The sequence below is a fragment of the Furipterus horrens genome, unplaced genomic scaffold (assembly GCF_987537825.1).
Source record: "Furipterus horrens unplaced genomic scaffold, mFurHor1.1.pri manual_scaffold_10, whole genome shotgun sequence".
Taxonomy (NCBI): domain Eukaryota; kingdom Metazoa; phylum Chordata; class Mammalia; order Chiroptera; family Furipteridae; genus Furipterus; species Furipterus horrens.
This window is the reverse complement of record NW_028327180.1, coordinates 82178533-82200692: the sequence shown is the minus strand read 5'-3', so window position 1 is coordinate 82200692 and position 22160 is coordinate 82178533. Positions and strand designations below refer to the sequence as shown.

At 34.7% G+C, this 22160-nt stretch overlaps 1 protein-coding gene across 4 annotated transcripts in view; it reads left to right on the top strand.

Annotated features, from left to right (window-relative positions):
• CSNK1A1 (casein kinase 1 alpha 1) overlaps positions 1-21625 on the top strand; it is a 41841-nt gene extending 20216 nt beyond the window's left edge. Inside the window, exons 4-11 of one of the 4 annotated variants that reach the window (XM_090288378.1) lie at positions 730-828; positions 3152-3235; positions 6800-6939; positions 8011-8089; positions 9092-9166; positions 10901-11007; positions 12156-12268; positions 19130-21625. In XM_090288378.1, the coding sequence (XP_090144504.1) occupies positions 730-828; positions 3152-3235; positions 6800-6939; positions 8011-8089; positions 9092-9166; positions 10901-11007; positions 12156-12268; positions 19130-19137 (705 nt within the window). In that variant the 3' untranslated portion in view covers positions 19138-21625. Of the gene's footprint in view, positions 1-729; positions 829-3151; positions 3236-6799; positions 6940-8010; positions 8090-9091; positions 9167-10900; positions 11008-12155; positions 12310-19129 lie in introns of those variants that run through there. The other 3 variants (XM_090288377.1, XM_090288379.1, XM_090288380.1) reach the window with 3 other exon arrangements.
• Positions 21626-22160: the final 535 nt, after the last annotated feature.

Here is a 22160-nt window from a genome sequence, read left to right as displayed (position 1 = left end):
AAAAAAGGAAATGCAGCATGTATACATCTTCATTTATGTAAAAGTTGTATGCTTTATATGCTGCCAACTTCCAGGAGTGTTTTGGATACGTGTAATTAAAAACAAACAAGAATAAAGTGAATAAAATGTTTCTATTTCAGTTTAAAACAATGACAACTTACAAATCTATTTGTCAGTTGATCAGCACCCCTTATTCCCAAGTATAGCTATGTCCGAGTTTACGTGTATATGTATATAAAAACGTAGAAATAGATCTGAGTAACACCAGGCTGTTTTTAACACAGGTTATCTCGCACGGGGGGTGGGGGGGTGCAGGTATAAGATTGAGAGTAAAAGTAATGATTTAGTTTTTACTTTATATAATTTATTACAATAATAGAAACGATTCTAAATTTATTACTTTTGCAGTTTAAAAATTGCAAACGCCAGTTCTTCCTATCAGGTTAGGTGCTGCCTTGTTTATAATCATTAATATTGGAACAACAAGCCAAAGGATGTGGATTTATGCTTGGATATCCACCAATCTAGAGATGAATGGAGAGCCTGATTGCCCTTTTCATTTAGTTTTGTCTTACACTGTCTTTGTGAACTATAAAGTTACTAAAATATACCTGTAATCTTATAAAGTAATTGATTGAGATATTGAAATAGTTGATATCTTGCTTTCTTTTGTTACTTAATTCAAATCACTTAATTTAATTATCTCTCCCCTTCTTTTTCTTTCCCCAGATGATCAGTAGAATTGAATATGTGCATACAAAGAATTTTATACACAGAGACATTAAACCAGATAACTTCCTAATGGGTATTGGGCGTCACTGTAATAAGGTTAGTCAAATGTTATTTGCATGAAAGAGCAAAGAGTAGAACTCCCAAGAATTGCTTTGGTAAACTTTTGATCTTCAAAAAGTCATAGTAAATTTAATTTGCTGTTGATAATTGCTTTTAAAGATTGTACTAGAAGGATAATCAGCTAACTCATTAACTTTAGTAACTTGAAATAAATTCTCTCCAACTTAACCCAGCCAAGGTTAGTAGTTATCTATATGGAAGTATAAAATTCCCAAGGGCTATAGTTTATCATGAAATGTAATCATCTGTTACTTAACTATTAAACAGTTTTAGTTATTTTTTTATTCATATATGCTTGTGCCAGCGTGGGATCCACTGACCTATCTGTCACCATGGTGTTAACATTTGCTGACTGAGCATGGTTGATAATGAGAATTCTTCAATCCTTGGATTTGTGTATTCAAAAGGATAACTTTGGGGCCTGTTTCAAAAGTAGTTGACAGTTTCTTGGGTGCTGAGTTGGGTGGGTTCTTCATTCCTTCTCCCCTTACAAAGGAAGAAATGAACATTCTTACAACCAAATTAGTGTTCATTGGGGTCTCAGAATGGTTGAACTTTATGGGATGATTGGGTTTTAGCTAGTGACGCATGATTGCAGTTAGAAACTAATTGTGTTGAAATTTTTTCTGCAATGATTAGTGTATTGAGTGAATTGCTTTATTTATCTATTGATTCATTGTTGAGCTCGGGCAGACAGGCAGCATTGGCAATGCACTAAGCATATTATGCTTTAATGATCTGATAGGAATTCTCAACTTCAGGACAACTTGGGGGCTTTTTGTTTTTTATGTTTTTTTGTTTTGTTATGTTTTTGAATGGAAGATTCCCATTTGTTTTATTAAACCATTAGGAAATGTTTGGTGTTTTTAGGTCTAGCTATAAATGTTTACCTTTGTTTGCCTGTATGAATGCCAACTTGGAGCTATTACCATTAGAACTGGTGTTACTTGTTAATGTGTGAGAGACATCAATGTTGGTCTGACCAAGTTTTAGGAGATTAAATTTTTTGTTGTTGTTGAAAGCTGAGCTAAATATTGAAAAAATAGAGGTGTTTAAATCTACATATAACTTATCTTGCCATTCCCAAATTGCATCTTTTAAAAAAATTCTATTAGCTTCTGCCTTTGAAGCATCCAGGTTCTTAATTGTTGTTGCAAAACCTGGTAATTTAATTGGAAAAAAAAAAATACTGGTCTTAATTTTGGGGGCAGTTTTGTCAGTTTGACCCTAATCTTTTGGCCATTTCCCAGCTTTCTCCTTTCCATTTTTTCCCCCACTTAAGATCTGTTATCCTCCTGTGATCTGTATTCTGCGTGTTGACATTGCAGGACATTGTTTTTACCTTAAAATTAAACGATGGTCTAGATAATACCTCTTTACTTGCCCCACCCCCATTAAAAATAGCTTGTTAATCATATAGTTGTGTTAGGCAGTCCAATATGCCCGGTGGTGAAAGTCTTCTTAGGATTTTGTGTCCTCTTTAGATCTAGATATTAAATAGAATATTGTGGAGCTGTTTGCTGTTACACAGATTCAGAGAGCCCCCTACCTAGGGCAGAAGCGCAGTGTTTTAACTAAGACTCAAATCCTAAATGTTGTTCTTGAACATTTTAGATTAGTGTTTTGTTTATGTAGTTGGTTTTTAGTGTTTTCTGTATTGTAGTTTGAAAAAGCCAGTTGTATGAGACTGGATTCTTTGGTCAGCTTGTTCAGTAGTTTTCTATTTATTGGAAAACAAAGTTATGGGGGGCTTTTGAGGTTGATTTTTAAAGTCAAATTTCTTATTTTGGAAATTGTTCTAAATTTGATGTTTAGGAGTGGCCACTCCAATTTTAGTGAATTTGCTCATCTCTTCCAGTAATCAGCCCTGCATGCTTATGAAAATAAATTTTAAGGTGACTAAATGCCTTCTACCTCTTCCTTACTGAAGATTTTTTTCCCCCCTGTACAACCTGTTTTTGGGGGGAAGGGCAGATTATGGTACTAAAGATTGCAGATCCAAATTCCCCATTTTTGGTTTAAAAAAATTAAATAGCCAAATGTCACCATTGCAATCCCTGTTTCAGGCAGTGACACATTATAGTGGCATTAAAAACCTGAGTATTTTCCAGAATTCAAATGTTCTTGAGCATGTGATTTTTATTTGGAAAACTGAGAAGCTCAGTGCTTGGTGGAAGAAGGATGGCATTTGGCTACCCTGTTCTTTCTCTAATGCCTCGGTGTTGCCTGTCTGCGCCGGCCATTGTTGCAATGTAAGCAATACTGTTTGATGCACTGCCACCCTCTATTGTCTGTTTAGTGTTTAGAATCTCCAGTGGGGAAGAGGAAAAGAAGCATGACTGTTAGTACTTCTCAGGACCCATCTTTCTCAGGATTAAACCAGGTCTGAAACTGTCTCCTATTCCAACCTCAATCCCAAATTCATGTGCTTTTCTTTTTTATTGTTTTATTCTGATTATTTTTGTTTTGTTTTTTAATTCTGGAGAATGTAGATCTTGCTCAAGCACCTCTTACGTTGGCATTATTCAGACATACTTGGCAAACATAACATTACTAAGATGTTTCTTTGTGGCTTTCGCTTAAACTTCTAGAGTTCAGAGAAAACCTAAATGAAAACAGGATTATGTTTAGATCTTCAAGGTCTATATGAGGAAATGATGTGTTAGTCCAGTATGGAATTCTGTACCTGACGGTAAACTTGAGATACTGTTTAGTTTTTAAAAATATATTTGGAGTTGCAGAGCTTAATGCATGAAATACATCTAAATTCAGTGTGCATCAGTGCTATATGGTGAATATATTCTGCCTCAACTCTCTTGCCCTTCCTTAATGAGCTTCAAGTAAGAGTAGATCGGATTTCAATCTAGTGTTTCTAGAATTGATTTACCTCAATAAACACATTGTATGCTCTGGAAATAGAAGACATTGCATTCTAATAATAATAATTGCCATTAATAACACACAAATTAAATGAAAGTATAAGCATTTAGCAGGCAAGATAAACACCCCAATAATTTTCTAATTTCAAAAAAGATGTGAGAGGAACTCTTCACATTCTTTTACATTTGTAGACATTAGCTTTCTTACCATGTGAATTTTCAGACAAAGAGACAGTTTTTTTATTCACAGAATTTAGGTAGGTAAAATTTGAAGCTCCAGAGCAAATGAATCTATCAATTTAGTATACACTGAGAAGAAAGTATTGTCATGAGTAGTTTTAAAAGAAAAAAAATTGTATTTGATATATAAACATATGTTGTAGTTTCTTAATTATCACATGTATCATCTGGATGATCATTTAATTTTTGTCCTTACTGACCAGCTTTATTCTAGGGACCACCTCCCATCATTACAAAGGTTTTATAAATTTACATTTATTTTTATTCTTGGACAAAGAAATACCTACAAACTGTAGCGACTAGGTTTAGGTTACGGAAAGAGGGAGGGTAGTAGGCAATGAGGCACTTCCTAATGCAATTCTGGTGACACTTTTTTACTTATCCATTCATTCATGCATTTTACTTATGTTTTCTACCATAATCTTTTAATAATTTCCATTTAATTGCATTGAATTGTTTATATTCTCTACAGGTTAGGTGGGTTGTGAGGAAAAGTGATCTTGTGAATTCTTTGCGAGGACAGGGGAATGTGACCCCTGGTTAGGAGAAAAATTGCTGCAAATACTAAAACCTAAAATTGGCAATAGTGTTTCTGAAGAAAATGCACCTCTGCTGAATGGCATTATCCCAGCATATCCAGTATTACCTTACTTCCACATGCATTTGAAGAATAGGCTGTATTCTTTAAGACAGGCACAAATTTTACTTAGAACATATCTTTAAAACCCACAGAAAGCAGCCTAACCCACCAAAAAGATGAGGCCTCTCTTTGAATATACAAAACCCATGAAAATACATTATTTTATAACTTAAATATTGACTTGTTTGTTCTACCTTTATATATTTGCGGCTGTTTGTATCCTTGGTATCATGCGGTTTCGTGTATATACTTCCATCGTATGCTTACATTCATTTTAAAATTCAAAGTATAGAGAGCTACTAAAGAAGCTTGATAGTTACCAGAACATGATGAATTACCAAGAGATTTAAAAAAAAACTTTTTTTTTTTAATTTTTAGTTTTTCTTTTAATTATTTGCTGTTGAAATAGGATACCTCTGTTTGGCCGTGACATTATTTTTCCTGTCTCTTAGTTTTTACAAGAAGAGAGAATTTTTAACTGATTTATTTGCTTTGTAATATATATTTTGTTTTGATACCAAAGATTGAGATGTTTAATCAGATAGTGTTCATATATTTTTTGTTTTCTTCATTAGATTTCATCGTTTAGAGTTGTGGAAGGAAAAAACTAGTGAACAGTTTATACAGCAATCCTTTAGTTGTGAGAAAGTGTCTGGTTATTGAATTGTAAACAGAACTGATTGTAGATTTACACATGAATGAAGCTATCAGACATAATCATGTTAGAGATGGTCCTATTTTCTCCTCCATCTTGAATACTAAAGCGATCTCTGGAAATATCTCTTAGAGGAGATTCTATGTCCTCATCACTTTTATTTAAAACCTATATAATTCTTCAATGCCTTGAAGCTGGGTGTCCTTTTGTGTTTATTTTTCCCTTGATTGATTTTTAATATGAATCTGCAGAGCTTAAGTTATAATTTATGTTTTTCTTAATAAGTATATCTTGCTTATTTTACTATGTGTGTACTAAGCTGATAATTCACATCAAGAGAAACAGTATATGAGCTTTATTTAGTGTTTTATAACACTTTCTCATATTCCTTTAACTCAGTTGCTTAGGAAGGGAGTTTCATCTTCTAAGAGAGCTTTCTTTAATCAATTACACTTTACTAAAATTTAATCAGCATTGTTTTATAATAGACCAAGTAAATAAGTATCACATTGTTAACATGGGTACAGAAGCTCAAACCTCAGTGTTTTTTCCATCCATCTTATAACAAAGACTAGATTAACAGTGCCCGCCTAAAATAGGTGTTTTTTTATCCTCCTAAGAGAGATCTTTTTCACCTAAATTAATAACCTGCTGTAATTTTTTTGACACAGACTCTTAACAGACCAAGATAATCAGGTTTTCCAGCACATCACAGATTACAAACTGGCAAAAGGGACCCAATGTTAGTCTAATGGGAAAAAACTACAAAATTTAGGCATAACCAGAAAAGAACAATAGTCTGAGGCTATGTTAGTGTGTAATCTTAATGTAATTTTATGATAAAGGCTAAATTTTTAAGTAAATATTGTTTATTTTGCTTTAGAAGGTAGGTAAATGTGAACATATTTTGGATTTTTTTCATTTTTATTTATTGGCTAGGTTATTTAAACTGCTAATTGTAAAATCACCTTGATATTAAGTACTTTTTCACCTAAAGATTTTTAGATCAACTTGTTATAGTTTCCAGAAGTTTAACCTGATCACATGCATAAATGTCACTTCGAGGTAGTAGAATGTAATGCATGCTTGTTTAAAAAATGCTTATTTTTTGTTAATAAAAATCTTGGTTTTGTCAGCATCAAACTTCGAGAGTTGTCTTGCTTACCGATAGTAGCAGGATCTCAGTTTCCATTGTGGCATACAGCACACTTGTCAACTGCTGCCAAGCACGTGTATATAAATTCCTCCACTACTTTTTTAAAGACAGGCTCCTGGGTGTGTAATGAGTGAATTAGGCCTGTGACGTTGTTCAGGTGACAGGATCACCATTTGACCTAACTTTTTTTTTTTTTTAACTTGATTTATTGATAAGGACTAGTAAAAACTACTGGAATGTTAAGCTTGTTCATTATCTGTTCTACTTATCATGCTTTATTTTGATATATTTGAACAAAAAAGATAGATGCCATTTAATGAATAAGAAGTTGTTTAAACAAGGTTGGAAACCTAATGTCTTTTAATTTTTTTTTTAAGTTATTCCTTATTGATTTTGGTTTGGCCAAAAAGTACAGAGACAACAGGACAAGGCAACACATACCATACAGAGAAGATAAAAACCTTACCGGCACTGCCCGGTATGCTAGCATCAACGCACATCTCGGGATTGAACAGAGGTGAGTTGGACAGTTGAATGTGTTTATCAGATTTGTAACAAAAGCCATTAATGGGTTTTTACAGTATTTCAGTTAATTTCTTACAATATCTAAAGATGTCTCTTGGCTGAGGATTTGAAGGATGCTTATTAATTCTTTTATCTGCTGCTTTAGCCAGTTCAGAGAAGCCAATTAATTGAGGCCTTTTTGTTTTCTTTGTTGAAGGTTATCTCTTGGGGAGAAAAATATTGCATGATGAAAAGTAAGATGCATATATGCAATCTATCATGATGTTTATTTTTGCAGCTGAAGACAGTACTTATTTTCTTAGTGCTGGTCTTGGGCTTTGTGTATTTTAGTGATGCAAATTGAGTTTTATTTTGGTTATTTTTGCAAGAAAAATGTTATCTGACTACTAAGGAATGAAAGGGGGTTGGTGGATCATCTCCTGTTCTATTCTTCCACTCCTCCATAAATTAATAAATAACTACTGGTTTGAAGTAAATCTTCGTAATCTTGGTGCTCTGTTTTTTTGGGTTAAGCTGTAATTTCACTTTCTCTGTAGTCCAAAGTATTACCAGTTGTTAAATACATGTATCTGTCTGAATATACATGTATGGGAACAGATGACCCTTGGACAACTCAGGTTTGAACTGCTCTCCGGGTCAATTAAAATAAGTCCGCGTGTACAAGGAGCCTTGCATTTCACACCTGTGTTGTTCAGGGGTTAACTGAGAGAGAGAGAGAAAATGTGTCTGTGTGTTTGTTCATGTTTAAAATGTTAATTTAGTTTAGCATCCCTGAAGTTACGACCTTCTGCAAAACTTACATGTGTCCTGCTCTTTGGTTCTTCGATCTTTGTGAACCTTATTTGGAAAGTTTAGCTAAATCTTTTCTGTTCTTTTTTAAAAATTAAATTGCAAGACAGTGTTAGGTTTTATAATTTTGAATTCTATGAGAGTTTTTTTTTTTTTTAGAAGTAACCAATTATGAATTTTTTTAATTGTTCTCTTCTCACTGAAGAAAAGTCCTTTTATATCTCACGTTTTTCCACAATAATTCCAGCTCATAAGTACACATTTTCTTTTCTAGTCGCCGAGATGACATGGAATCATTAGGATATGTTTTGATGTATTTTAATAGAACCAGCCTGCCGTGGCAAGGACTAAAGGTAAACCAGACTCAAGTTACCAGTTTTTTTATCTTGTTTTAATAAAAATACTTTTTTTTTTGCTTAATTGGATTATGTTTTTATTTTTAAAAATACATTTTTGAAGATCTTTAAGGTCTCTTTCAAATATGAGGTGTTCTGAAAGTGAATTAACTTTATTTTTACTTTTTATTGGGAAAATAAAGTGATCACTTCAGTAAGAAAGAATAAGCTAATAGAATCCCACAGTCACACCTGAAGAACAATTTTTGGGGAGATAGTAAGCAGGTACCCATTGGTTAACGCATTGGTTAACTCTGGGTAGAGTTAACATGAGCTAAGAAATTGGGTGGAGACGTTCTCATTTTGATGTGTTGCCATTATATTTAAAATACATACTTTTGTGTACAGTAAAACTGGTTTAGCCAGTGATACTAGCTATATTATTTAATTACCCAGCATTTCTTTTGTGAGTGTTTTATGTTAATGATAAATCTCCATGTCCTAGAATTAAATGGCAATTTTGATATTTTATTTATCCTTTAAAGGAAAATGGTTTATGTATTTTTTGAGCATCTGTGACCTAGGAAATTGTTTTGTGCTTGTGTGTGCGTAGCTTTATTAAATATGAATGTTTTCATTGAAAAAATATTTTGACTTAACACCAGTTATTAATGTCCCTAAATGATGGGCACATTTTTTATATTGATTTGCTTATACATTTGCCCTTATGTTGATTGTGGGTCAAGAAATTTTTCAAATTGGACCCCAGCCATGTTTTACTTAAATCACATCTTGATGTTCCTGTTAGGTGCACCCTTTCCTAATAGCTAAAAATGTTCTTGAAGTAGAAACTCATATAAAAAGTTAACAATTTGGCGGGGGGGTGAATTTAGAGATATTGTACTTTGGGTTTTTTTTTTTCTTTAATCTTAAGCTTACGTTTATGTCTAATATGTTAAACTAATAAGGTTCTCAGTAGTACTGATTATGTCTATGTGCTTTGATTCTTCTTTTCCACAGGCTGCGACTAAGAAACAAAAATATGAAAAGATTAGTGAAAAGAAGATGTCCACTCCTGTTGAAGTTTTATGTAAGGTAGGTGTGCATAATGAAATTTTTATATTTTAAGATAAATGATCCAAGAACAAAAAGAAACACTTCACTTGTCAGTCTTGGAACTTAAACATCATTTTAGGAGCTAGCCATTTGCCATTAAGTGTTTGTTTTATTGTTTCTGGTTTATTTGGGCTCTGGCATCTGTTTAAAAATTACAGGAAAAATAAAGAGGCAGATGAACTTCTAATAGAACCTCATTAATTTATGAGAAAAATTAAATTTAAAAATACTCTCTTTATCCCTAAACTGGTGCCAGAAAAGCAAGGATATCAGTAGGAGAACAAAGGCAGGGAGTTCAAAACAATATAAAATATAAAATAGCACGTCTGCGTATAGATGACAGTTTGAATCAGGCTTATTTCTCTGAAATGTCAAACTGTAGAGAGGTGCTTGAGTTTAGAATGGGGAGATGTTTGTATCGTGATGGATAACCATAGTTTTCCACAGAGAGAAGACCACATGGTTGCTTTGAGTCAGCTGAATACCTGAAATAATGAGAAAATAGTATGTAATTACATAGTGGGGTGATAGAAAGTAGAAATCAGCATGAGTTGAAATAGTGCTCTGGAGGGGGGTAAATGGTTGATGTCTTTTTATGTCTCCCCATCCGCAAATTTGCTTTCTTCTTTTCTACATATTTGCAATAAAGGGATGGATGGATTGCGAGATTGTGATCTTTTCTGATACTCCTTGGGATTTGTTTCAAATTGTGAAATATTTTATGTTAATGAGTAAAATGTTCTTACGTTATAATTCACCCAAATACTTAAAAATCTGTATACTTCAAGAAGCAAAGCGTCCTATTTTCCATAGACTACATTTCCATGTAACAGAAAGATTCGTTTTGCTTATCAGAAAAGTCGGCCATTTTTACAGGAAGAGAAAGGATTTAGTATAGCCTCTGCTTGTGGACTGTGTCTTAATCTTGGTGTAGAAAATAATGAATTCTCTCTGTCTTTTTGAATTAGCCACATATAATTCAGGGTGCAATAAACACAGAAGTATTAGGTATTACTATAAAATAGAATATTTTCAGTTTCATGATCCAGTTGAACTTATTTCACATCTGTAATACTTATGATAGTGGTAGATCTCTTTTGTTAAGGTTTTGCCTGTTTTCATAAGGCAGCACCATAAAGTATTCTACTTGATCTTTGGTTGTGGTTAACACAATTTGTAATAATACATGTAAGAGCAGATTCATTTGGTAATTGTTGTTTACAGTTATTACAGACCATAAATGTATATTAAAATTTTCTTTTTTCTTTTATGATTGTATTTACTTACTTTTAGAGCGAGGGGAAGGGAGAGAAGAAGAGAGGGAGAGATACATCAATTGGTTGCCACGCTCCCAACTGGGGACCTGGCCCACAACCCAGGCATGTGCGCTGACTGGGAATCACACCAGCAACCTTTCAGTTTGCAGGCCAGTGCTTAATCCACTGAGCCACACCAGCCAGGGCAAAACAGATATATATTTCCTCTACAAGTATTAAATGATAACTAATTACAAAGAGGTCAAGATAATGAAATTTTTTTATTTTATAAGGATACCGAGCCAGTTATCTTACTTTAAGACCCAATAAAGTAGTAAACATCTTCCTCAAACACATATTTTGCTTGTATTTAAATACATTTATTTTTATATCTTGAAATAAGTCTTATGTGTGTGTGTGTGTTTTTAACTTTGTGTGTTAATTCTTGAACTTACAGGGGTTTCCTGCAGAATTTGCCATGTACTTAAACTATTGTCGTGGGCTGCGCTTTGAGGAAGCCCCGGATTACATGTATCTGAGGCAGCTATTCCGCATTCTTTTCAGGTCCGTTTTTAAGGTGTTTTAAGACTATAATAAACTCCAGCGAGTATAATTAGTTCACCCAACATATCTATTCAGACAACTGGCAAATTAAAGTGGGCCTAGCCAATATGAATAAAATTTTAAGAAACTGATTTTGTTTGGCCTGTTTCAATTTGTAGTATAAATGTGCTTGAAATTATTTTAGTTTGGGATAGAGAAACAGTTGAATCAAGCTCAAAGTAGATTCTTGTCCGCAATAACTGCATTTCACATTAGAAATAAGTGACATTGGTGGCCCTTGGAAGTCTCCAGCTTTGGGACAGAGCCTTATTCAATACCAAAATGAAAGGCAATTAAAATATCAGTCATGGAGTTTTTGATAGTGTGGAGGCAGGCGCAATCCCTAGGGTTCCCTAAGTGCAACCCAGAATTCGTCTTGAGGGGCGGGGCGATAGAGTACACAGGGTTTGAAATCTTGGTTGGAAAAGAATAATTGGAGGTCTATCTCTAACCCCAGAAAAGTCTTGCCAAGCCATCAGCACAGATATCTCCCTCACAAATTATAATCCCACCCCTACTCTGATATGTTTTTAGGAGTATTTCCTATTATGATTATCTGCACAAGATAATTGACAGTTTTTTGTTGTTTATGATGCCTTTCATCCCCACCTTCTTGCCCTGTTATTTTTTTAAAGATTTTACTTATTTATTTTTAGGGAGGTGGGGAAAGGAGCGGGAGAGAGAGGGAGAGAAACATCGGTGTGCCAGAGAAACAGCAGCTGGCTGCCTGTGTCACGCGCCCTACCAGGACCCAGCCTGCAGCCCAGGCATGTGCCCTGACCAGGCTTCCAACCAGCAGCCTTTTGTGTGGTGCTTAATCCACTGAGCCACACCGCCCAGGGCGCTCTTGTTCCTTTTAAGAAAGTTTAAAGGCAGTTTGTTTGTTTTTTTGGTTTTTTTGAAAGGGGATAGGATTTATTCTTACCAGATACAGCAGACCAAAGAGGTGACATCGTTTTCCTCTAATCATGACATGTAAAAAGAATTAACTGAATAGAAGAAAATATTCATTTCCTTTAAGAAATGTCCTCACTTTCTTTGAAAGTTTAGTCATGTATTAAACTAGAATCTTACTGAAGGATTAACATATAATTTTATTTCTGTTCCAGGACCCTGAACCACCAATATGACTACACATTTGATTGGACGATGTTAAAACAGAAAGCAGCACAGCAGGCAGCCTCTTCAAGTGGGCAGGGTCCGCAGGCCCAGACCCCCACAGGCAAGCAAACTGACAAAACCAAGAGTAACATGAAAGGTTAGTAGCCAAGAACCAAGTGACGTTACAGGGGAAAAAAATTGAACACAAAATTGGGTAATTCATTCATTTCTAACAGTGTTAGATCGAGGAGGTGGTTTTAAAATACATAAAAATTTGGCTCTATGTTAAAAAAAAATACGTCCTTGGAAAATTTGACTACTAACTTTAAACCCAAATGTCCTTGTTCATATATATGTATATGTATTTGTATATACATATATGTGTGTATATTATATCATTCCTCTTGGGATTTTGGGTCATTTTTAACAACTGCATCTTTTTTACTCATTCATTAACTCTTTCCAAAATAAACATTTGGTGTTGGGAATATGGTATAATCAATCAATCCAAAATCCTAGACCTAACACTTGTTGATTTTTAATATTGAAGCTGGTTAGCCATGATGTCTTGACTTTCTTTCAGACTAACAGTGTTAAGAATTTTTTCTGCATGTTAATACTGTAGCAGTTAAAATGGAATATTGTGAACATGATCCAATTTCAAGAGGTGAGTCTGGCATTGCCCCCAAAGTGTCTATCTTCTCAGTTGTAGAGCATCTAGTTTAAGCTCTTAAATGCTCCAGTGACTGAAAAGCTCGACACGTCTTTCGTGGTCAGAAACAAAGAAGTCTCTTGTAGTTGATATTTAACTACATATGTTCTTAATTTCAAAGTGATTCTTTTGTTCTTTTGGCTTTGTTTTTCGAAATCTTGCTAATAATATTCAGCATCTAGGGGTCCACTGTAGAACTGAATTCTGCAGTTAGGCCTTGCAAATGGAAAAAAAACTGGGGCAAATGCCATTGAACTGCTAGTCTGTTTCCTTTCTTTCTCTGGCACTCTCGGTGCTGTAGGCGTGGGACTGTTAGGGCACAGCACCGCTTCCTACTGCTGTGGCCACACAGTTCCACTCCTGCGTTTCATGGTTTTGGTTTGTTTTCTTTTCCCCGCTCGGGGGCTTAACTCTTAATACCTGCCTGTATTTTTAGAAGTGGTGGGCAGGTGAGGTTTGGTTTTCAGTTCCTAATTATTTAATTTCTGAATGACTGCTCTAGTCCGAACTTGGTCTTCTTTGATCCATATTTTTAGTGTTGTGTTTAAAGTATCTTGTAATATAAAAATAGGCTCTAATCCGAGGATACTTTACAAGAAGTATAATTAACTGATGTCATCCTCATCCCAGCAGCTCATCTACTTAGGACTGAAATTGAGATGCTTCCATGTTTCTGTATTTGGGAAGGACTCGGAGTTGAAGGTTTAATGTAGTGAAGGTTCTAAGATGATGAAATTTCAGCCCAGGATAACAGATAGTAATGCCTGCCCAGTGCTCTGTGTGTGCATCTCCACTGGGACTGATTGCTCCTTTTGAGTGTTTTAATCATTGTTTAACTGATCATAGTGCCAAGAAAGTAGAAGAAATGTCCTTACTATAGGTAAGATGAACAGTCTCTAAACTAGGGACCTGTTATGCCTAACACCTCTAGTATATTTGCTTTCTCTCACAAAATGAAACCAATTTTTGCCTAAAGCTAGCTGGGATAATAGGATCATCATGAGTTGTAATTTCTAGAACTAAAATTAGATTGAAACCTCAGCTGACCTAGAACACCTCACTTCAGGCAGTCAGCAGCCATCAGAAAGAATTATACCTTATTTTGAGCTAGTTCCATTGTTAGTCTACTGTGTGTTTCTTAATAAGCAAGCAGAATTTTTGTCCTGCCCTATCCAGGTCTTAAAGATGAGAAGTTGGATCCGCAGACTTAGTATGTTTCCTTGGGAAAAAAAAATTAAACTTAAGTTTAATCCTTACTTTGTATCATAGCTATTTTTCATAAAAGCAACTTAAAATCTTAAGAAAACCTCATAGCATTATTAGACAGGGGTTATACTAATTATTACATTAAATAGACTTGTAAATTTTTGAAAAATTGGGCTTTTCCTAAAACACATCACATTATCATTGACTACTTTCAGAAATGCACTTCCAGGCAGTATAAGTTGACTCTAAGCAAACTATTACTTGCGACTAAAATGTGCCACACCACGGAATACAGTCAAAATTCCTTTTGCTCTTTGATTTCTTGAAAGCATTTGTTTTGGATATAGGACTTAGTGCCCCAAGCAAATGTTACATGAAACCCCCTGTATATAAAGCCGTGAAAGTTGTAGTGCGTTTGACGGTGGCATGAAATGAGTATGGTGAGCCAGTTCCCCTGACCTTTACCACAGTCCCATTTTTTGGGTCATCCTTTAAGAAACTTATGAGTCTGGAATTTGAAAGTCAGTCTGGATTACTTAGTCCTGATACCAGTCTCTCAGTAGAAAGGATGTTTAAACGCTACAGTTTTTATTCAAGGAATAGCTCATGCAGCTCAGTGATTTATTGATTCCCAGAAATCCTTTCAGTGATGCTGATAACACCATGTTACATTTTTCTAGTTAAGATTTTAGAAGATGCCTTTTTAAATAACATAATATAGTTTCTTATGCAGAGTTATACTTTCAGAGTTTTTCACATCAGAGAATCCAATTTCTTAAATGAATCTTCAGCAAGCAGATCTCTATAATCAAAGGAACGTCCCTCCCAGAAAAATCCCCCAAATGGTGGCACTCACCAGTATGTTTTATGTGATTATTTCTATTTTCGAAAAATGTGTTATCTAATGTTTCTTCGTGGAAAGCTATGATAAGTTGTTCTAGCAATTCACTAAACACGTCCAAAGACTTCAAAGTCTGACTTAATTCAGCTAAGACAGATTTATTATATGAAATAGGCTTCTGTCCTAATTACTTTTCTAAAGAAAATATCTTTTGAAATATTCCATTTCAAAGCACATTAAATTAGTAAGAAGAAGAAACAAGGTGTTTCTCCTAATGCCCGCGGGATTCTGTACTAGTTTTCAGTGCTCAGGTACCACATGATAATAATTATTGTTATTATAAGTGTTAAAAAGAAAAATAAAAGATTTATATCTGACACATTTCCTTTTTAACTGGACATGATTATTAGAAAAGTACTTTTCAAGACATTTGAGAAGGGAATATTTTTAGGACATTTATAATCAAGTTCATTATTTCTTTAGTTTAAGGGCAGAGATGGGAGAATTTCAAAAAGTAATAAAACCAAAGGTTGACCCTCACTTACATCTCCTGTTCTCCTCATCTGACCTCATCTATCTGTCACTACCCTAGCCATCAATAATAATAAGCCTAATTTTGTCCTAAGTACCTGGATATCAAATTGTTGGCATTTAAGAGATTAGAAATAGTTTCCCATCACATGTCCATGGTCTTCCTTGAATTACCTTCCAGTAATTACTGGGCTTCACCTACCGTTGATGTCTAGCTTAACTTTTTCTGACTTCACCAATTGCTGTTAGGAACATAGTTGGTCACTTAGCAACAACGTAACCCAAATCACAGGGGAAGACCTTGAAATATCTGGAGTGACTGATCTGCTCTGAATACACTCAATTCAAAGAAGCACCAGGGAGCTGCATCTGCTTGCTGAAATTTTTGTCAGCTTTTTTTCACTATGGACAGTAAAGTTGGAGAGAAGAACTGAATTGCCCAACAGGAAGTGAAGATGAGCGTGCAAGAGTTGATGTGTGATGATCTGAAGCCCATGTCTTCAAGGCCTGCTTGACCTGTCAGACTCGGCAGCTGGTCAGAGTGTCTGGATGATACAACAGTCCAGAAAGCCCAGGGGAGGACACTGTGGCCGTGACTCAGTGGCATATAATGCAGACCATCCACCAGCTGGGGAAGGAGTCGGTTGTAACAGGTATTTTAAAATTCAGCAACCTCAGAATTCTGTGACAGGGAAGACAATCAGATCTCCAGTCTGTTTTTTTGATGCAGTTTAGGGATAATGTGTACCTCTATACTTAAGTGGTCATTTATCTTATCTAGTGATAAAAATAAAATTATTTCATTTATCTTTTCCTAATTTAATACTTTTCTGTGGAAAAGGAAGAGTTACATGTTCTTTTGTTTCTTTTTTAACTTTCATACTGCGAATCTGCTTCAAAATTGTCAGCTTGATTCTGATCCTATATGACAAAAAAATAACACACAAGCATATGATATAGGAAAAGTTAATATAAATGCCATTGCATAGCAATGAATATGAATATTTAAAATTACTTTTTAAAAGTTAATGTCTTATACTGTGAAAATATCACATTTCAGAAGCCCTTCATAAACTTTCAAGACTTACTATTATAACAAAAATATCCCTTGGGACTAGCTTATGGTTCTTTTTCTTTTCTCTCTTTTTTAAATCAGGGTCATCCGAATTTAATTTACAAATAGGGACAGATGTATACTTTTCAGATTGAGAGGTAGAACCTCCTGGCTATATAAAAATAAACATTTTTTCTTTTGCAGACTTGAAAAGAAACTTAAATGTAGTTGTTAATTCTTGAATCTGTCACATTAACCCGCCAACCTTGTTTTAATTTTTTTTTCTTCTTCTTTTAGGAACAAAGGGATCCACTTCTTATTTTAGCTGTTGTTGCAGTGAAGATGGGTCTTTGGACATTTAGAAGCCAGGAGGCACCACCTAAAGTACCAGATAAAAACCAAGCACTGATGCACACCGGGCGAAAGAGCGCTCAGTACTTGAAGACTGAACGTCAGAAACCTCCTGGATCATCCCATTGAGATTTTTTTTTCTTTTTTTTCAGCAAACTTCAGTAATATCTTAGGACAATTTACTGAAGAAGCATTGATCCCTGGGCAGAGTGTCCTGCCTACCACTGGCTAATTTGAAGAGTTAAATCCGATTTGACTGATGTATTCTACCTGGAATATTGTTACACTAACCTTTAACCAGTCCATAAACAATTGTAATCACTGATCAGCCCAGGAATTCTTTAAATCAGATTAAAAGATGAACAGATAAAATTCTTACCTAGATATAATTTTTATCCCTGTTAAAGACACAGAGTTTCTTAATATTTTGACTCCAGCGTAACTTACATTTCCTTTTTAGTTTATTAGTGATGATGGTTTCCATTTAAAGTTCTTTAGATAGTCAACATAGTAATTATTCAATATAATTGTGTAAGCAAACTATGATAATAGAAAAACCCAACGATTTTAGTATTGAAAACTTTTTATTGTATTTAAGAATAATTGCAGTACTTGAAACCAAATGTTCATCAGGGTAATGGTCATTTCTGTTTAGCTAATCCAGTTTTAATTTGCTTTAAAATAGTCTGTATTTTAAAATTGGGATTGGATTACAGAATATGGTCAGATTTTAAAAATTTAATTCAGGTTTGATTTGACAGTTTCTTTTTCTGGCTTGCCGTGCTAATCTTATTTAATGACATATATCAAATAACGTAATATTCTTGTGGTGGAGTACATTTTCAGAAAGTTCTGATATCTTTTTTTTAAATCTATTTATTGTTCTTCTATTACAGTTGTCCCACTTTTTCCCTCATTGTTCCCCGCCCACCCTTTCTCCCACAGTCAATCCCCACCCCGTTGTCCATGTCCATGGTATCTTTTAGTTTTGACATAACTTTATCAACGTAGTACTTGGGACTGGCAACATAGGTCTGTTCTGTACCTAGTCTTGTGTTAGGCACTATGGAGAGACAAGAGAAGTGCAGCACTGAAATCTTGTTCCCAGGGCTTAACATAACGTATTTATTAAGTGAATGAACATGGCTTTTATGCCCTCAGATGAAAAAACTCCTGGTTAACAAGTGAGTGTATATTTACCACATATAAGTTTGGCATTATCTTTGGAAAAAAGGCATATATGCATGAACATAAATTATAGAAGTATTTTATTTATCCCACAAAGCTCAACAAATGTTTGAGAAGTACCAAAAAAGGAGTAGTTTATGATTGACAAAAACATGGTTTGTGCTAAGGCAGTGAGAGATCAGAGTGGGCTGGAATAAACTATTATTAGGGTGTCTCTTGGGAGTTTGGAACAGGGGTGGACCAAGAGGCATTGATTGATGCCGTAAAGGAGAGGAGAAGGCATTGATTCGGTGTTTATGTTATTCCTGAGAGATAGGCATATTTCTTCCCTGTCTTTAGCCATAGGTAAATTTACCTGAATTCTTTTATTCAACCTTGCCGTTACGTGGAAGCCCTAGAGTCTGATTGTGGCTGGGGGAGGGGAGACTTTGCAGGGCGGGGAGGTTTGAGAAGTAAATAAAGCCATAAAAGCATCTCTTTACATTTTCTCATCAATGACAGAACCCAACCTTTGTAAGATAACTGATGGAGGTAGAGGTAATGAATTTTTAAAGGTTTAAGGTTTCTGTGTAAAAGTCATAATTAGTTTTGTGTTCAGTGGAACAACTTGGGTAATTATCTATTGACTACGTTTATTAGAACTTACTGTTCTTTATTAGTGTCAGAAATAATGTGCAAAACGTTCCTACCTCGGAAAATGATTGAAACTAGACTTTCCAGTTGTTAGAGGAATCTGTTTTTCATCAATTTTACAAATAGTTAAACACAGTATGTTCTAGGTACTAGAAATACAGAAGTAAACAGGCTTATTAGAGTTACCGTTATTTCTCTAGCTTGAGAGTTGGATGCTGATTGGGAAGCTTTTAATTAACTCACTGTATACCATTCCTGCCTAGAACTATCCAGAACAGAAAAGTTTCTTGTTTTTCTGTTTAAAAAATTGAACTATTGAATTCTCAAATAGATGAAAATCACCTGAGTCACAATGCTAAAGCAATTACTAGCCCAGCTCTACCCAATGCTCTTTGGGTGTAGTTTTAAACTTTTTTAACTTGGAATTTTAACCTGTTTTTTTTTTCTGTTTTAATTTTTTAAACAGGTTTCTAAGCATGAATCAAGGAGCAGGAAGAAGCAGTGCAGATGATCGGAGCAGCATTTGTTTCTCCCCATATCTAGAAATTTTAGTTCATATGTACACTAGCCAGTGGTTGTGGACAACCATTTACTTGGTGTAAAGAACTTAATTTCAGTATAAACTGGCTCTGGGCAGCGTTGGTGATGCTGGGTCCCGAGTTGTAGCCGCTGTAATTGTGAATATTACCTGAGATAGTGAAACATGGTGTCCAGTTTTCTATTGCATTTTTTCAAGTGGAAAAGTTAACTAAATGGTTGACACACGAATTGGTGGAGAAATTGTGCATATGCCAATTTTTTGTTAAAATCTTTTACGTTGAACTATACTGCTTTGAGATCTCATTTCAGAAGAACGGCATGAACAGTCTTCAGCCACAGTTGTGATGGTTGTAAATGCTCACAGTTGTGCGTTCTTGGGTTTATCCATCCCTGGGGTTTGCAAGTTGTTCACTTAAAACATTCTTAAAGTGGTTGGCTTCTTGTTCGCAGGCCAACTGATATGGTAGCAACCAAAGATTCCAGAGTTTGAGCAAATGAAAGACTGCCTGCTTACCTGTGTTAGAAATAACAGCATCTAAAAGTGAAGACTTAAGAAAAACTTAGTGACTACTAGATTACCCTTAGGACTCTGCATTAACTCTATAATGTTCTTGGTATTAAAAAAAAAAAAAAAAAAAGCATATTTGTCACACAAAATTAGTTAACATCTTAAAACTGAACATGTATGTATGTTGCTTAGATAAATGTAATCACTGTAAACATCTATATGATCTGGGATTTTGTTTTTATTTTGAAATGGGAGCTTTTTTGTTTACAAGTTCATTAAAAACTATAAACTTTCTGTAAGGAAATGAGATTTTTTTTTTTTTAAACGACAACAAAAAATGCCTTGCGACTCACTACGAAATCAAAATCTCCCCAATTTTTTAACGGACTACTTCAAGCCATTTGTTACATAATACTCCTTTGCAAATCATTTTAGGTTTAGTGTTATAACTTTTCCTCGGACTTTTTTTAATTTAAAATTATTTTCGTCTGGAGGAGAAAGGCATTGTTTCATTTTTCTTTTTTTAATGACTTGCAGGCACAAATACCTAGTGCTGCAGTTGCTAGGACTTGGTATTGTAACTCCTGCAGCCTAAGACTAACAGCCGGACTGATTTTGAGTAAGAATGAAAGCGTTAAAGGGTTTAACTGCAGAATGAGGTTTTCCTTTAAATTTCTTGTTCATTGGCTTTGAGCCGATTGACTCTTAACCTTGGAGAACCTCACACCATGTGAGGTTCCTGTGATTTGCTGACCCTCCCCAGCCCACCCATTTCTGTACTGCACTTCCCTCTCTCAATCTGATATTCCGCTCTTTTCTTTTTCTGACCCAAGAGAAAGATTTATTGACAATAATTTTTAAATACTGTAATTTATTCGTTTATATCATGTCAGGATAAATTTAAAAGAACTTTCGTCTGAAAATGCTGCCAGGAGCCTATTGTGTAAAAATGTAGGTATTTTGTAAAATAATCTTGAAACTGTAAATTGACACTTGTTTGGTCAGATTGTGTCAAGCTTAATTTTTCTTTTCTTCATTTGAAAACTATTTTAGCAATAATTAATTCCGGGATTACTACATTTGCCATTAAAGGACATACTAGCACGGTCATATCACAGAAATAATGAGTATGAATCTTTGGGCTAGGCAGCTTTGTTTCTTTTCTGTCCGCCCATGTCAGTTAAGATATCTGTTTCTTGACTAATAAACCCTTTGATACTTTTAGCCAGAAATCAGTCTCATAAAGCTATTTTTGAGTATAGTTTGTGTAAACTAACAATGTTTAGCTTTGGTAATAACTTTTCCAAGCTGAACTCCCTCTAGCAAGATATTTTTCAGTGCTTTTATTTACTATGCACTTAGACTATGCACTTTTTCTGAAATATTTTTGTAACACTTAACTTTTTTGTATTTTTGCCATTTGAAAAGGTTGTGGTGTAGCTGGTCTGTAATTAAGTTGCAGATTTATAACTGCTGTTAGCTTTGTAAAATCAAAATATAGGTGTTTTTGTCCTGGTATATCGTCATTCCATCTGCAGCTGGAGCTGGAATCCCATTGATCTTCTAGCTACCATTCATTTTCTTCACAGTTCACAAGAGAAGAATGTGAAATTCAGTGAATGCTGTTTACTAATCCTGTCGGGAGATGAATCTCATTTCACCAAAATTAAATTATGTTTTTCCACTAAAATGATGATGCAAGTTGAAGACACATCACTCTGAAATTGGAAGACCTCACCACTTAAGGCTCCGCAGGGGCTCACTCAGCTGAACTCTAGGTTACTACTATTTACTTTGTTCACCCATTGAGGGGGTACAGTTTTTTTAATGTTGGGAGTTGGCCATTCTAACTACTGTTGAATGTCTCTGTTTTGGGAAGGTATAACAAGAAAATAAAAAATATATATATATGAAGGGAGAGACTGGTTATCTCCTCCCATATGGTTGTGGTTGTGCTCCTAAGGTCTGCACATGGAATTTTGGGGGTTTGCTTTCATTATCTTTCATTATTTTTCATTGACAAATAGTAGAGATTTTGCTATTTCTATCAGTCCTTGCAATACTATTAAAGACTCTGAGCAGAGTATATTATAATAATAAACTTGATTTCATTATAATACCAAACAAGCATTTTAAAGCCCAAGCCAGTGAGCTAGTTTCCCCCAGTATTTGCTGAACTATATCAAGAATAGGTTCTTATAACTTGACTAGAACGAACCATGAAAATTCTAAGGGGTGATCTAGACATTTTCCACTCAGCTCCTACAAATTCAGCAGTAGTCTGACATAGTTGATTTTGAGCCAATAGCAATATTTTAGGTTTTTAAACAGTGATAAAACCATGTTCATAAGGTGTGAGTAGGTCTATGAAGTAAATTGCTAAAAACGAAAGAATTTTTAGTGTCCCAGATGTGCTGTTTCCTTTAAAGAGACTTTGTGAGACTATAGT